General features: G+C 40.1%; 1 protein-coding gene across 6 annotated transcripts in view; it reads right to left on the minus strand.

Annotated features, from left to right (window-relative positions):
* LOC141092314 (alpha-1,6-mannosyl-glycoprotein 4-beta-N-acetylglucosaminyltransferase-like) overlaps positions 1-13,902 on the minus strand; it is a 101,742-nt gene that overhangs the window by 4,644 nt on the left and 83,196 nt on the right. For 3 of the 6 annotated variants that reach the window (XM_073578355.1, XM_073578352.1, XM_073578354.1), the window contains 4 exons: positions 11,981-12,051; positions 11,640-11,788; positions 3,326-3,484; positions 2,626-2,728 (listed from right to left, as the gene is read on the minus strand). In XM_073578355.1, the coding sequence (XP_073434456.1) occupies positions 2,626-2,728; positions 3,326-3,451 (229 nt within the window). In that variant the 5' untranslated portion in view covers positions 3,452-3,484; positions 11,640-11,788; positions 11,981-12,051. Of the gene's footprint in view, positions 1-2,625; positions 2,729-3,325; positions 3,485-10,020; positions 10,153-11,639; positions 11,789-11,980; positions 12,052-13,902 lie in introns of all 6 variants that reach the window. The other 3 variants (XM_073578353.1, XM_073578356.1, XM_073578351.1) reach the window with 3 other exon arrangements.

Below are 13,902 nucleotides of genomic sequence, written 5' to 3' on the forward strand. Positions count from 1 at the left end.
TTTGTTTTACTCGTCCAATTTGACAATGATACACGCCAAACCTAAAAGTGTCAATAGACAGGGTAGTGTAAAAGGGAAAAAAAAAACAAAAAAACCACATACCAGAGTCAGCAATGGGGTAGCCACTAGCAGCAGCAGACCACCTCTGGTACCCGCCATCCGGGTAGTAGTACCATTAAACGCATGTCACTTTTGGCCTTCTTTGCCTCTAGCATGCATATTTTGGGGGGAGGGTTATAGAATATATAGCACATCACTCACTTCAGTAACAGGGTGGTGTTACTTCTAACAGCAACATAATCAATTTGAGTCAGTATTGTGCAACAGAACAGAATGTCTGTTCACAAATTACTAAGACGGATCATTTCTGGACTGTTTTTTTTTTTTTTTTAACAACTAAAAAGAAACAAACAGTCTGTCAGTGCACTATTAGATGGGCTATTGATTATCAATGCGCTATTCGATTCTGATGGGGTCCTTTGACATTACAATATCTGGTTGCATTCAAGAGATTAGAGTCTGCTAGAAGTGTATCCAACCACTTTCAGAGTGTTATAACCAGGCTCGGACTGGCCCATAGGGTAATAGGGGAATCCCCCGGTGGGCCCCTGTGCAGATCTGAGCCCCTAACCCCACTGTATGGGCAGTACTTGGCATAATAAACTCTGTACAGAAAAAAAGAATATCATTTATTTACCATACTACCCAGTGTACTATTATATAGAGATATAGCTAAATTTGTGAACAAGGGTAGTGTAATATTTGTATGCAGGTGAAAATTGGGCCCCCCAAAGTCAATATTACTTGTGGGCCCTTAGCACCCCAGTCCGACACTGGTTATAACCATCTTTTTACTGCAATTGAAGTGTCTGTGATTGATCATGTGATGTACTGGAAAGCAGGAAAAAAAATTCCAAGTGCGTTGAAATTGCATAAAAAAGTGCAAATCCACAATTGTTTTCTGGGTTTTTTTTATTTACCATGTTCACTATGTAGTAAAACTGACCTGGCAATATAATTCTCCTGAACGGTACAAATACGCAGATACCACACATGTATAGGTTTTTTTTTTATATTTTATTTACGTGGTGAACAAAGTAAGGGGAAAAAAAAAACAAAAAAAAAACGCTTATGCTGCTATTTTCCGAGACTCGTAAAGCCTTCATTTTTTTGGATATATTGCTGTGAGAGGGTTTTTTTTTTGCACCCTGATCTGTTGTTTTTAATTATGCCATTTTGGGGTAGATACATTGTTTTGATCGCCTTTTTATTGCGTTGTTACAGAGGCTAAAAAACGTAATTCTAGTGTTTTTGTTTTTTATTCTTATTGCACCATTTACAAATTAAATGGATTTTATATTTTGATGGATCAGACTTTTACGAACGCAGCGAAACCAAAAATGTGTTTTGGTGTTTAATAGTTTGATTTTTAATGGGGCAAAAGGTAAGCAATTTCAACTTACTTTTTTTTTTTTTTAATTATTCTTACTATTTATTGTATTGAATAGTTTTTTTTTGTAGGGCAGTTGAAGCTGCGATCATCCAATCACCTGTGCTATACATAGAAGTGCATTAACACTGCTATGTATAACAGAAATCAAAATCTCTTATGAACGCCGGCCATGGAGAGACTATCACAGGCGGATCAGAACAACAGGAACTGGGGTGTCATCAGCAGACCTTCGGCTGTCATGACAACCTTATCAGCACCCCATAATCACGTGAAAGGTGCGCCAGTGGGTGGGATGAACACTGCTCTTCTGGCCGGAGCGTGTTGAGGCTGTGTACCCACGTAAGCGTTTTTTTCGCATTTAAGCGTTTTTACCGGCAAACGCGCTTACAAGAAGCATCCCATTCATTTTATTGAATTCTGCACTTTTTGTGCATATTGATGCGTTGTTTTTCCGCGAAAAAAACGTATCGCAGTAAAAAAACGCAGCTTGCTGATTAATTTTGCAGAAAAATCCGCATTTCTAACTATTTTCTATGAGACTGGGGACGCTCCGGAAAAAAAAAAAAGCATAAAAAACGTGTGTAAAAAAACGCGTTTTCTGGGAAGGAGTCCGGTTTTCAGTCAGGAATTTTCTGCATATGTGGGTACATAGCCTAAATCCCCCTGCCAGTGACTGACAGCCGAAGGCGAAATACCACTCTGCCCGTGGCTGTTAAAGGCATATAATGGCTGATTAAATTGGTCCTCAAATGCTCAGGAAAGAGAACACTAGAGATTGTCAGAGAAACCTCTAGTAAAAACGGGTCCATTAGTAACAAACCAAACCAACTGGAGATGCAAACATGGCTTAGCACATCACTGCGCATACGTTTGTGCCCAAGAATGCAATCTGCTCAATTTATTTAAAGGGAGTCTGTCAGCACAGAATGACTGATCAAACAAAGCTCAGGCACTCTGTGCACCCAATTATGTAGGGACCACCATATGGAAACCTAGTGATGCCTACAGCCATTTATCCAGAAATGACACCCAAGAATCTTTCAGAAATGTTTCATTCTACGTATTTGTTGCCTATCTGTAGTTAATATTCCTCTTCACAACAATTCCAACATTTTTTTTTATTTTTTTTAATTTCCCCTAAAGCCAAAGTTTAATTAGAGAGGTATACTCACTTTTGGTTCCAGGCTGAGAACCCAATAAATATTTATAGGGAATGTCAAGCTTTTGTAGAGCGTCTCTGTTCACATCAAACAAATGATTATCCTGTACTTCTCTCTATATAAACCCAGGAAAAGTCAGTGAAATGAACATGTTGTGTTATGCACAAATAAATTCTCAGTAACAATAATATTTATGAAATCTGGAAAATGTAATCAGTGGGTAAATCAGCGTGCATATTTAGCTCTATTCTGGCACCATGTCCTGATCCCGTCCTTTATATTGTATGGTGCTTGTTAGTTCAAAGATTTCGGGTTTAATTCATTATTGCGTTTGCGTCTGTTTTTTTATTTTTGCATCCAATTCTTTTCTTTCATTTCCAAACGTTTTTCGGCTAACTCAACAATTGCATCTTTTTAAAAAGTCACAAGATTTGGTACAAATGTACTTCTTCCACCCCACCTAGAATGATTTTACGCACAGTGGGTATTTTTGGTTCCATTTTTTCACAATTTTATGAAAATGTGCATGATTTTGAGCTTATAAGTTGTAAAACGGGTCAAGGGAAAATACATAGTTTTTCTTTTACTTTGCACAACTGCATGTGCTATTTTGAAGAATTTGGCATAAATAACAGGAATGAATACCACAAGACAAAAAAGAAATGACTTAAAACAAAAATGCAAATGAGGAATCTGGCCCTTCATTCTTTACCTGTATGATATAGGGATCAGATAGGTCTGGACACTCAACATCGGCAGGACCTCGGACAAGCAGAACAGTGACTCCAAGGCCAAAAAACAATATAGAAAGAACTTTCCAGAGTTGGGATCTTCTCATCTTCTGGAGCAACAAGTAATATTTTGTTCTTGTCTAAAATAGATAAAGACTGTTACAGTATATACATACTATTGTACAGAAAAGAATAGTCCACGAGTACGATCTTCAGAGTTTAGCAGAAGATTGACCCTGGAGATTATTTATAAGGACTTTTATATTACATGAGGGGGAATGTAGTGCTGTGGGCGGTTCTCTGATCACATGTAGCAGGATGTTGAGGTTTTCCATTTTTATTTAAATAAGGTTTAAAATGGAGCTAAAAATCTATTTTGATTCATCAGGTACATGGTTTACAATATATTGGTGCAGTTTCTTGTAATGAGCAGATGAACATGATCCAGATGAAATTGCAATTTAGTAAATTAGAATTTTTGATATCAGTGCGAGCCGACAAAACATTGGATCTAAGGGGCCGTGCACATATCCTATTGACGCATGCAAGATTTGCATCACGCTTGGCCATGCAAGACTCAGTGCGTGGAAGAAAAAAAAAAGTTGGACAGCACTTTGTGGCTTAACATCTATTATTGAAACCACTACATTTAATCTGTAATACCAGTAAAGAAGTCAAATTATTCAAAACAAGGTTGAATCATTTGTAATGAAACTTCTACAATTCAGTATACTTTGGACCTGATTCATCAATGCTTTTCCACCCGTTTTTTTTTGTCTAGGTGCTCCTTTTCTGTTTGTACTCAATTCATTCTATTTGCGCATTGTTTTAAAAAAAATTTTAAGTTCAATAAATATGTGCTTGCCTAATTTAAATTTAGTATAACTGCACTCCAATCTCCCCTTGGTGTATTTCAGAATACAACAGCATTTTGATTTTTGATTCAATTATTGCGATTTTTGGTGTCTATAGTTGCAAAAATAGTTCAAGACAGGAAATAAAGGCCAATTTTATTACTTTGCACCACGAATCCCATGCACCATTTTGATGAATTTGGCAGAAAAAAACTGCACCCAACAAGACAGAACAGAAAGGGACTTATTAAAAATATACATTGGGGCCTGTGTGTTTTAATTCTTCCCTCTTTTCAATCTTGCTGTTGTGTCCAGTCTAGGAACTACCATATTTAAAAACATAGCAAATTAAGTAGAGGGAACAGCTATTAATGTATTTAGCTCACATAGGATTTCCTAATTGTAGGGGTGCATTCACACAATGGATTCTTCATGTAGAAAAAATTTCAACATGTATTTACTTTGGAATGCATGACAGAAGTCAACTCCTTTGTAACCCATTTGTGCCACAGATTTGCTGTTTTAACGTCTGTTGATCTATTCAAACAATAGTTTCTAGGCAGAAATTGTTTCACTCATTACTTATTAAAGGTTAAGTTCTCACAATGAATTTTTGGCGCTTTAAGTGGGTTGAATTTTATAGAAATCTCATGCCCGCCATGCTTTTTTTTCCACTCTGCATAAACTCTCGCCTCTGGTGCATTTTTGCAATCCTCAATATTTCAGTTTCTCTTGCGGGTATGCTGAGTTTTATGTGTGGATACTACGCAATAAAATTTCATTAGATGCAAAAATCAGCAGGTAAAAATCACATATGTGTTTTAATGCATTTCCGCTGTGTAAAACACCTTAAAAATACATGTAATCAATACATGAATGTATCACGTTTTATCAAAGACAAATACCAGGGAGTATCAAAAACAAAGCAGTTTTATTTAAAACATGAGAAAGCAAAAATAGACTAAACACTGCAGCATAAAACATGCTCAAAGAATGAGCATGTCGCTTGTTTTCACTGCTTCAGCATTCCCAAATATCGTTTTGATATAGTGCACAACAATGTTCATTTTCTAGGGTGCCTGAAAAAGTCATCATATGTACATAACCTTAACCCCTTTCTGACATCTGATGTAATAATCCGTCCATGTGCATTGGGCCTATTTGAACAGGAAAGAATTAAATCATTGTGATACCCTGCACTCACAGACTGTGCATGGGCGATCGCCACCGAGAGAGCCGATTCTGACAGCTGACACCGGGCACTAAGTGCCAGGAGTGGTCATGCACTGCTCCCGGAACTTTAACCCCTGTAATGCTGCGATGGAACGCGATCGCAGCATTCCGGGAGCCGGCAGAGGCCTGACACACCCTCTGCCTTTGGATCGGAGACCCTGCGTAGTGGGGGGGTGGGATCATGTGCAGTGCAGAGCTGACAGTTTATTCAGCATCCCCATGCTATAAAAGCGATCAGCCTGCAAAAATGACAGTCCCATAGTGGGACAAAGTAAAAAAAAAAAAAAAAATAGATATACTGTATCTATAAATAAATATTTGTATGAAAAAAATTACAAACAATAAAGATACATATATCCACAACAGCCTGACCTATAAAACTGTCCCACTAGTTAACCCCTTTAGTGAACACCATAAAAAAGTAAAAAAAAAATGCTTTGTCATACCACCAAACAAAGTGGAAAACACGATCAAAAAGTCATATAAAGAAACATGGTACCGCTGAAAACGTAATCTTATCTCTCAAAAAATCAAGTCACCACACAGCTCCATCAGCGGAAAAATAAAACTTATAAAAAAAAAAGCAAGCCCTCACTCAGGAGTGTCATCTGTTAACTGAAATATAGGGGGCTTCCACGTTACTGGTAGCACAAAGGCTCTGGAAAAGCTAAATGACTCCTCACTCGCCAAAAGAAATTCAGCAAATTCTCTGCTCTCAAATCCAAATGCTCCCTCCCAAGCTCACAGTTTGCCTAAATCACATTTAGCGTCCACGTTTGGCATTTTTGTAGTGATGAGAGCCCATCTAACTTACGTCTGCATGCCTCCAGAAGCACGGACTGGCATAACGTTCTGGTGACTACAGCATACTGGTCAGTATAACGGCAGTTTGCAATTTTCACTCAGCAACATTCATTGCTGCTTATTTCTTGAAAATACCCATGGAGTCAAAATAGTCACTACACCTGTAGATAAATCCCCCAAGGGGTATAGTTTTTTTTCCCAAATGCGGTCCCTTGATGGGGAATTCTGCTCTTCTAGCAATTAGGGACTCTGTATATAGAGTCCACAAACTGTTCTAGGAATGTCTGCGCTCCAGGAGGCAAATAGCACTCCATTCCTCTCCTCATGGCTAAGTAGTACTGTACAGCCACATATGGGGTATTGCCATGTTCAGTAGAAATTGTGAGACAAATTTTGGTGCCATTTTTACCTACTTCTTGTGTGAAAATGTAAAATATGGGGCTGAAACAAAATTTTATTGGTAAAAATGTAGATGTTTTTTCTTTACTGCCCAATGGTATGTAAGGGTGTCACAGAAGCCGTCCTGAACCTCCAAACACGTCCCGGTTTAGGGTGGGTGTATGTATGTATGTATGTGGCATATACCAAATCTCAAAAATAGTCCTCAAGATGAAAGCAGCACACCAAAAGAGTTCCAGTCCAAGTGTCATTTATTAGCCCATCTGGCTAGTTGCCCATACAGCTGTATGGGCAACTAGCCGGATGGGCTCATAAATAGCACTTGGACTGGAACTCTTTTGGTGTGCTGCTTTCATCTTGAGGACTATTTTTGAGATTTGGTATATGCCTGGAAGACTTGCACCTGTATTGTCTGTTCATTTTTTGTGCTGCTTGTTCCCTTTTTTCACACACATATTATATATATTTTGTTGGCTTGTAATGTTGTAAAGAAGTGTACAAAATTTGCTATGTTTATATTTTTAAAGTGTTGCATAGAGAACGTAGTAGTTATTAGGCCACTAGAGGGAGATAAATAGTGTATATAGTGTAGGATAAGAGTACAAGGGAAAGTAAATAGTTAACATAGAAGGGATTAGTTGAGGGGTAAGGCAGGAAGAATTCCTGGTTAGTCAGTCAGGGCTAGGCAGCCCGAAGTGCTCAGGTGGGCTAAATGCCCAAGCTACTCAGCACCCCGAAACGTTTGAGGAGCCCTGCCTTCCAGATTCAGTGGCCTGACTTATCCACATATACAGCAGCGGCAGCAGCTACAGGAACGTGGGCTACAGGAGAAGTCACCGCAGCACAGCAGGGCAGGTCGCTCACCATGTGGCAGGTCATTGTTGGGCTGATGTCCTCAGATCTGGGGCGAAATAGCTGAGGAAACACCCGTATGCAATGAGGCTGGCCAAGGAGCACTCTGAGGAGCTGTTAGAAATGGTTTGACCCAGGAACGTGCAGTGTGACTGGAAGAGGAGTGCAGGGAAAGACGAAGTAACATGTAACGTACAAGCTGTCGATCATGTTGTAATGAATCTGGATGTGCTGCGAAGTCATGAAAGTGAAGTTTTACATTTTGAGTTGCACCTGGACGGTGTCTGTCTATTCAGAAGCGGCCGGAGGTGACCTTAAGGAATGGGTAAAATGCCCTGACGGCGCAGGGGACAGACAGTGAAGACAGCTGACAGTGAAGCATGATTTTTATGTATTGAAAGGCCAGGGCACACAAGGCCAGATGAACTCAGCCATGACTATGGCCCTGGCTAACCTCTACAGGTAGAGACACACCCGTAGTGTGAATTTGATCACTGCACCCCTAGATGAATTCATTGAGAGGTGTAATTTGTAAAATGGGGTCACTTATAGGAAGATTCTGCTATTCTGACACCTCATGGGCTCTCCCAGTGGGTCATGGCACATGCAAACCATAACAGTAAAATCTGGCACACCTTGCCTTCTGAGCTTTGCACTGTACTTGAAAAATATTTCCTGATTACATGTAGGGTATTGGTGCACTTTGTTGTAAAAAAAAAATTCCTATTAGCCCTTAGAAAAATTAAAAACTTGGGGCTAAAACATTTTAGTGGTAAAAATGTAATTTATTCTTTCTTCACCGCTCAGTGGTATAAAATTCTGTGAGGCACATGTGGTGTCAATATGATGACTGCACCCCTAGATAAATTGATTGGGGAGTGTAGTTTGTAAAATGAGTTCACATATAGGGGGGTTTTCTGTCCTGTTCATTAGCATTGCAATATTGGGAAAAAAATCTTTGATGCCATTTCATGCTGCACTGAAACTCATGCTCCCCCCAACCCAGCCCTAGCTTTGTTAAGCATCAGAGTCACGGACCTCCCCTACAGCGTAAGATGGGTTTGCTCACTAATATTCATGGCAGACAGACAGGGTTTAGCTTCAAAATGGAAATCCATGTCACTGCCATCAATGGAGGAAATCTGGGCAAGAGTAGACTCATTTCATACAAAAGTTTGCTAGCTCAAGACTGTGAACGTGCCGGTAAAACCCAACAAAGGTTGGGTCCTTGGCAAGCCATCAGACAGACATTATAACTTATACCACATCTAACCATCAGCCATCTGACCTAAACAGTAATCTAATGCTTAGAGATCATGACTGTTACACACGCAACCTTAAACACAATACCCCTCTTACTTATGGCATTACGATGCATTTGAAGCTAAATAATTACCGCATGATCAAAATCAGTTACTGTTTCCTGGACCAATGTATACCTTTTCCCTCCCCCCCCCCCCTTAGTTTTTGTACTAGACTTTTCCTTGGTTCTTCCTTTTTTCTAGGAACCAAGTCACATGTGATGTACCTATTACTGATTCTCTCTCTGTGCTGACTGTATGACTTGTATCGGTTTAAAACGCAATAGAAATGTATTGGTTAAAAAGAAAAAAGTACTATTCCTCCACATATCTGCGTACTCAGGAGAAATTGCACAACAAATTGTATAGCGCAATTTCTCCTGTTACCCTTTTGAAAATGCAAAATTTGGGGCCAAAATAACATTTTTGTGGGGAAATGTGATTTATTTTTTTATTTTCACGGCTAAACCTTATAAACTTCTTAGGGGTTCTAGGTGCTCACCAACATCGAAACACATTCCTTGAGCGGTCTAGTTTCCAAAATGGTGTCACTTGTGGGGGGTTTCCACCGTTTAGGCACATCAGGGGCTCGCCAAATGGGACATGACGTCCGCTAATGATTCCAGGAAATTTTATATTCAAAAAGTCAAATGACTCCTTCCCTTCTGAGCTCTGCCGTGTGCCTAAACAGTAGTTTTGGCCCTCATATGCGGCATCGGCGTACTCAGGAGAAATTTTGCAACACATTTTATGGTGCAATGCCTCCTGTTACCCTTTTGTGGGGAAAATTTGATTTTTTTATTTTTACGGCTTTATGTTATAAACTTCTGTGAAGCACATGAGGGTTCAATGTGCTCACCACACATCTAGATCAGTTCCCTGAGGGATCTAGTTTTCAAAATGGTGTCACTTGTGTGGAATTTTCACTGTTTAGGCTTTCAGAGGCTCTCCAAATGCAACATGGCGTCCACCAATTATTCCAGCAAAGTTCGTATTCAAAATGTCAATTGGGGCTCCTTCGCTTCCGAGCTCTGCCGTGCGCCTGAACAGTGGTTTTCTCCCTCATGTGGGGTATAGGCATGTTCAGGAGAAATTACACAACAAATTTTGGGGTCTATTTTTTCCTGTTACCCCTGTCAAAATGAAAAACTGGATCTGAAGTAAATTTTTGGTGAAAAAAGTTAAACGTTCGGTTTTTTTTTTTTCCACATTCCAAATATTCATGTGAAGCACCTGATGGATTAATAAACTTCTTGAATGTAGTTATGAGCACCATGAGGGGTGCAGTTTTTAGAATGGTGTCATTTTTGGATATCTTCTGTCATATAGACCCCTCAAAAGGAATTTCAAATGTGATGTAGTCCCCTTAAAAAAAAAAAAAAACACGTTTTGTACATTCAGTTGTAAAAAATGAGATCGCTTGTCAATTTTTAACCCTTATAACTTTCCTAACAAAAAAAAAAAAAATGTTGGTTCCAAAATTGTGCTGATGTAAAGTAGACATATAGGAAATATTACTTAAGCATGTTGTGTGACATCTTTGTGATTTAAGGGCATGAAATTTCAAATTTGGAAAATTGTGAAACTTTCGCCAAATTTCAATTTTTTTCCACAAATAAACTCAAGTCATATCAAAGAAACTTTACCACTATTATGAAGTACAATATGTGACAAAAAACAGTCTCAGAATCATCAGGATTATTCAAAGAGTTCCAGAGTTACTACCTCATAAAGTGACAGTGGTCAGAATTGCAAAAATTGGCCGGGTCATTAAGTAGCAAATTGGCTCTGTCACTAAGGGGTTAAATACCTCACTCATTTTCCATTATCTCCAAGCTGCCACCATCTTCTTTGATTGACAGCTCTAGCTTCATAGAGCCAGAGAAGGGCAGAAATACTTTGGAAACCAAGCAGGTGGGAATGTACCTTCAGTGTTTGGCCACGGTGCACCAAGCGCCTGTACTGATGGGCTGGTTTCACAGTACTGTCTTGACAGGCACATGGGTTTTCAGAAGTCTCCTGGCCATCGTGGCAACCCATTAGCGCCCAGTGATCACAGCACGGGTGCACTGATGGGAGCATAGAACAGCTCGCCCCCCTGCCAGCATGTTGTGAGTGCCACTGTCATAGAATGACAGGGGCATTTGATAAGTTATAGGCAGATGCTGGCTGATTATTAGGGCACATTCAGACTTGCATACAAATCAGACTGAGATCAGACCGCAATGTATGGACTGGCCACAGGTCTCCCAACCAGAGCGTGACAGCTTCTTAGATTTCTACAACTTTGTCACACTCTGGTTGGGGGACCTGCAACCACTCCATGCATTACAATCTTGGACTGATTTGTACGAACGTCAGAATGCGCCCTTAAAGCCATCATCTGCCGACAAACATGCAGGCTCAGCTTGCGAGCTACAGTACATCAAAGGCAGGAAGCTAGCATATGACAAGGTCACTTTTTTATGTCTTGTGGTATTTGCTGATGTATTTTGATGTGCCAAATTATTCAAAATTGTGTATGTGGTTCATGAATTTTATGCAAAATTTTTTTTTTTTTTTTAAAGTCGGCAGATAAAATAAAGGCACAAAATAAAATATGAATAATGTGCAAGTGAAAAACACCAAAAGCCAGACAAAACAGCCACAAGTGTAATATAGAATTGTGCCACAAGAGTAATATGAAGTTGTTAAACATTTTAGTGTTCTACTGTGGAGTCCTTCTGATCCATGGGAGTTTTCTGGCCTCCCAGATCTCACCTTAGGACACCTGCACTACAATTTGACAGTTGTACTTCTAGTCAAGCCATGTATAGTATACGATAATGTATATAAAATCAATGCACACTTACATGTTTAAACCCGACAGGGTCGGTCAAGCTCGTATTAAAGTTGATAGAGCTGCCTGCTATGTAATCTCCCACACTTGTGAAAGCTGTTCTCGCAAGAGGAAGCCACTCTTTACATGTGGCTTTTACAGTCAATGATGCAATTATTGACCCTAAAAAAAGGAAACAGAAAATGTCCATGTGACATCCGTACAATAACCAGTTCCAGCAAGAGTAAAAAAAAAAAAATCTTCTAAATGCATACATTTTCAAATTTTAGATCTATAAGAAGCTGGAAGGAAAGTAAAAGCGCAATAGGGTCTTATCTGGGTATTAAGAGATACCTCTAATCAGATTTTACTCACCAGATAGAGCCCAAACACAGGCTCATAGAAATATTAGCTTCTGCAGATCCACCTGTCTCCTCGTGACCAGCCTGAGTTAAAAAAAAAAAATTGGATAAAAAGGTGGATTAACTCTGCGCTGCTTGAAAGATAGAAGTCCAAATGGATATTCAGATGAAAAAGTGGCTTTATTCAATGCGTTTGAGTACTATGACTCCATCAGGAAACCACAAAAGTATATACGTACGTGGGATGCAGTGACAAGCAGGAGGCAGAGAAAGAGTTAAAGGGTTTATTACAGGGGATACTCCATGCAGGGAGAGAAAGTTAAGAGGAGTAAAACTGAGTATTGTATAAGGATAAGAACGAATGTTTGTGAAACCGGTAAACTTATCAGTCTGGTGGTTTCTGAGCAGGGGAAACTTAAAATCCCACGGTGGCGCTGAAAGTGATGCGTGAAGTCTCTGGCCTGATCCTGAAGAAAGATGAGGCACTGTCTCCTGACGGTAGCGGCGTTTCCTGGCTCTCCTAGGCGAGGTCCTGCATTGCCAGAGCGACGTCCGTGGTGTGAAGTAGTCTGTGGAACCGCCGGAGTGTGACTCAGTGGCGGGGTGAAGCAACCCGGCTCTGTACGATTTGCCAGGTCAGAAAAGGCCACACGCCCCCAGCAGTCAGCAGAGCGGTGCGGGATGGATCCTCGGTGACAGGAGTGATAGGGCACACAGGTATAAGTTGCTCACAGTCAGTGTGCGCATAGGCTGAAGAGCTGCAGCGCGGGCCTGAATTATTGCGTAGCTCCACGGAGAGGGAATCAGCCTTCTCCTGCTGCGCGGTCTGTCTTCCCGCCAGTTCTATCCCTTTCCCGTCCACCTTTCCTTTTATGTCATGCCCCTTACAATCGAGTGCAAAGGTCCGTCCGGGCCAGAAAGCTTTCCCCTCGGCAACAATGGCGACAGCATCAATAGTTCCAGAACCGACGCAAGAAAGGTACCACCGGCCCGGTCCATCTTCCTACACTATCACAGCCCACATTGTCTGCTTTTTGTTACAGCTACTTGTGGTTTCTTTGAACTATTGGGCAATTTAATATAATTATTCTATTTGCTTGTCATTTCTTTGCTCATTGTAGTTAGTCAGAATTGATATTATGTAGCTCTTGATTGTAAACTATTACCTATATATTTGCATTCTGTGTCATACTTCGTTCGCAATAGCCCACTAGTAACTGATTCTTTGGGCCCACTGTTCAGGTACAAGCAAAAATAATCTGACCACAATACACAAATTTACTTTTGCTTCTATGTAATAACTTGGCTAGCTTGTTTAATGAATGATTAGATGATAGCTTTTTATGCAAGTTGTGAATCAAGTATAAGGCACTACTCATTAGCAATTCTTCACAGGGTTCGGTCTCCTATCTGAGGATTCTCCTGTCCACCTGTGGGCCAGTCCAAGATCATTTGTAATTATTGTACTCTTTTTTTTCTCTATTTGTGACCTTATGCTGTACTTAAATGTTTTGGATCATGTAAAACTTTGTACCTTTTTGGCAATTTTTTGCATACATTTTTGGGGATCATAATATAACAAAACGATCTTCCACCTCTGACATTAAATTTGACTATACATCTCTAATATATGATAATGTCCTCTGTTACGCTGCCCGTGCCATGTATGTGACCTGGCATGGACACAACATCGTTGTCATTGGCACTGTTCTATCAAATGTCAATCTGTAGGCAAGGAAGGCATCATTCAGACTTCCCATGACTCTGCCCGTACCTCTTAAACTGCTATTTAATAGAAGAAAATGGGTGCTAGTCTGACAGAGGCAGTGGCAGCATACCACCAGATATTAGGTACCATGACTATACATTACTTATTAGTGGCGTGACTTGAAGCTCATGGGCCCCGATGCAAAACGTTCCAACGGTGCCCCAAAT

This window comes from Dendrobates tinctorius, unplaced genomic scaffold (assembly GCF_039654945.1).
Source record: "Dendrobates tinctorius isolate UK_male_01 unplaced genomic scaffold, ASM3965494v1 ptg000059l, whole genome shotgun sequence".
Taxonomy (NCBI): Eukaryota; Metazoa; Chordata; class Amphibia; order Anura; family Dendrobatidae; genus Dendrobates; species Dendrobates tinctorius.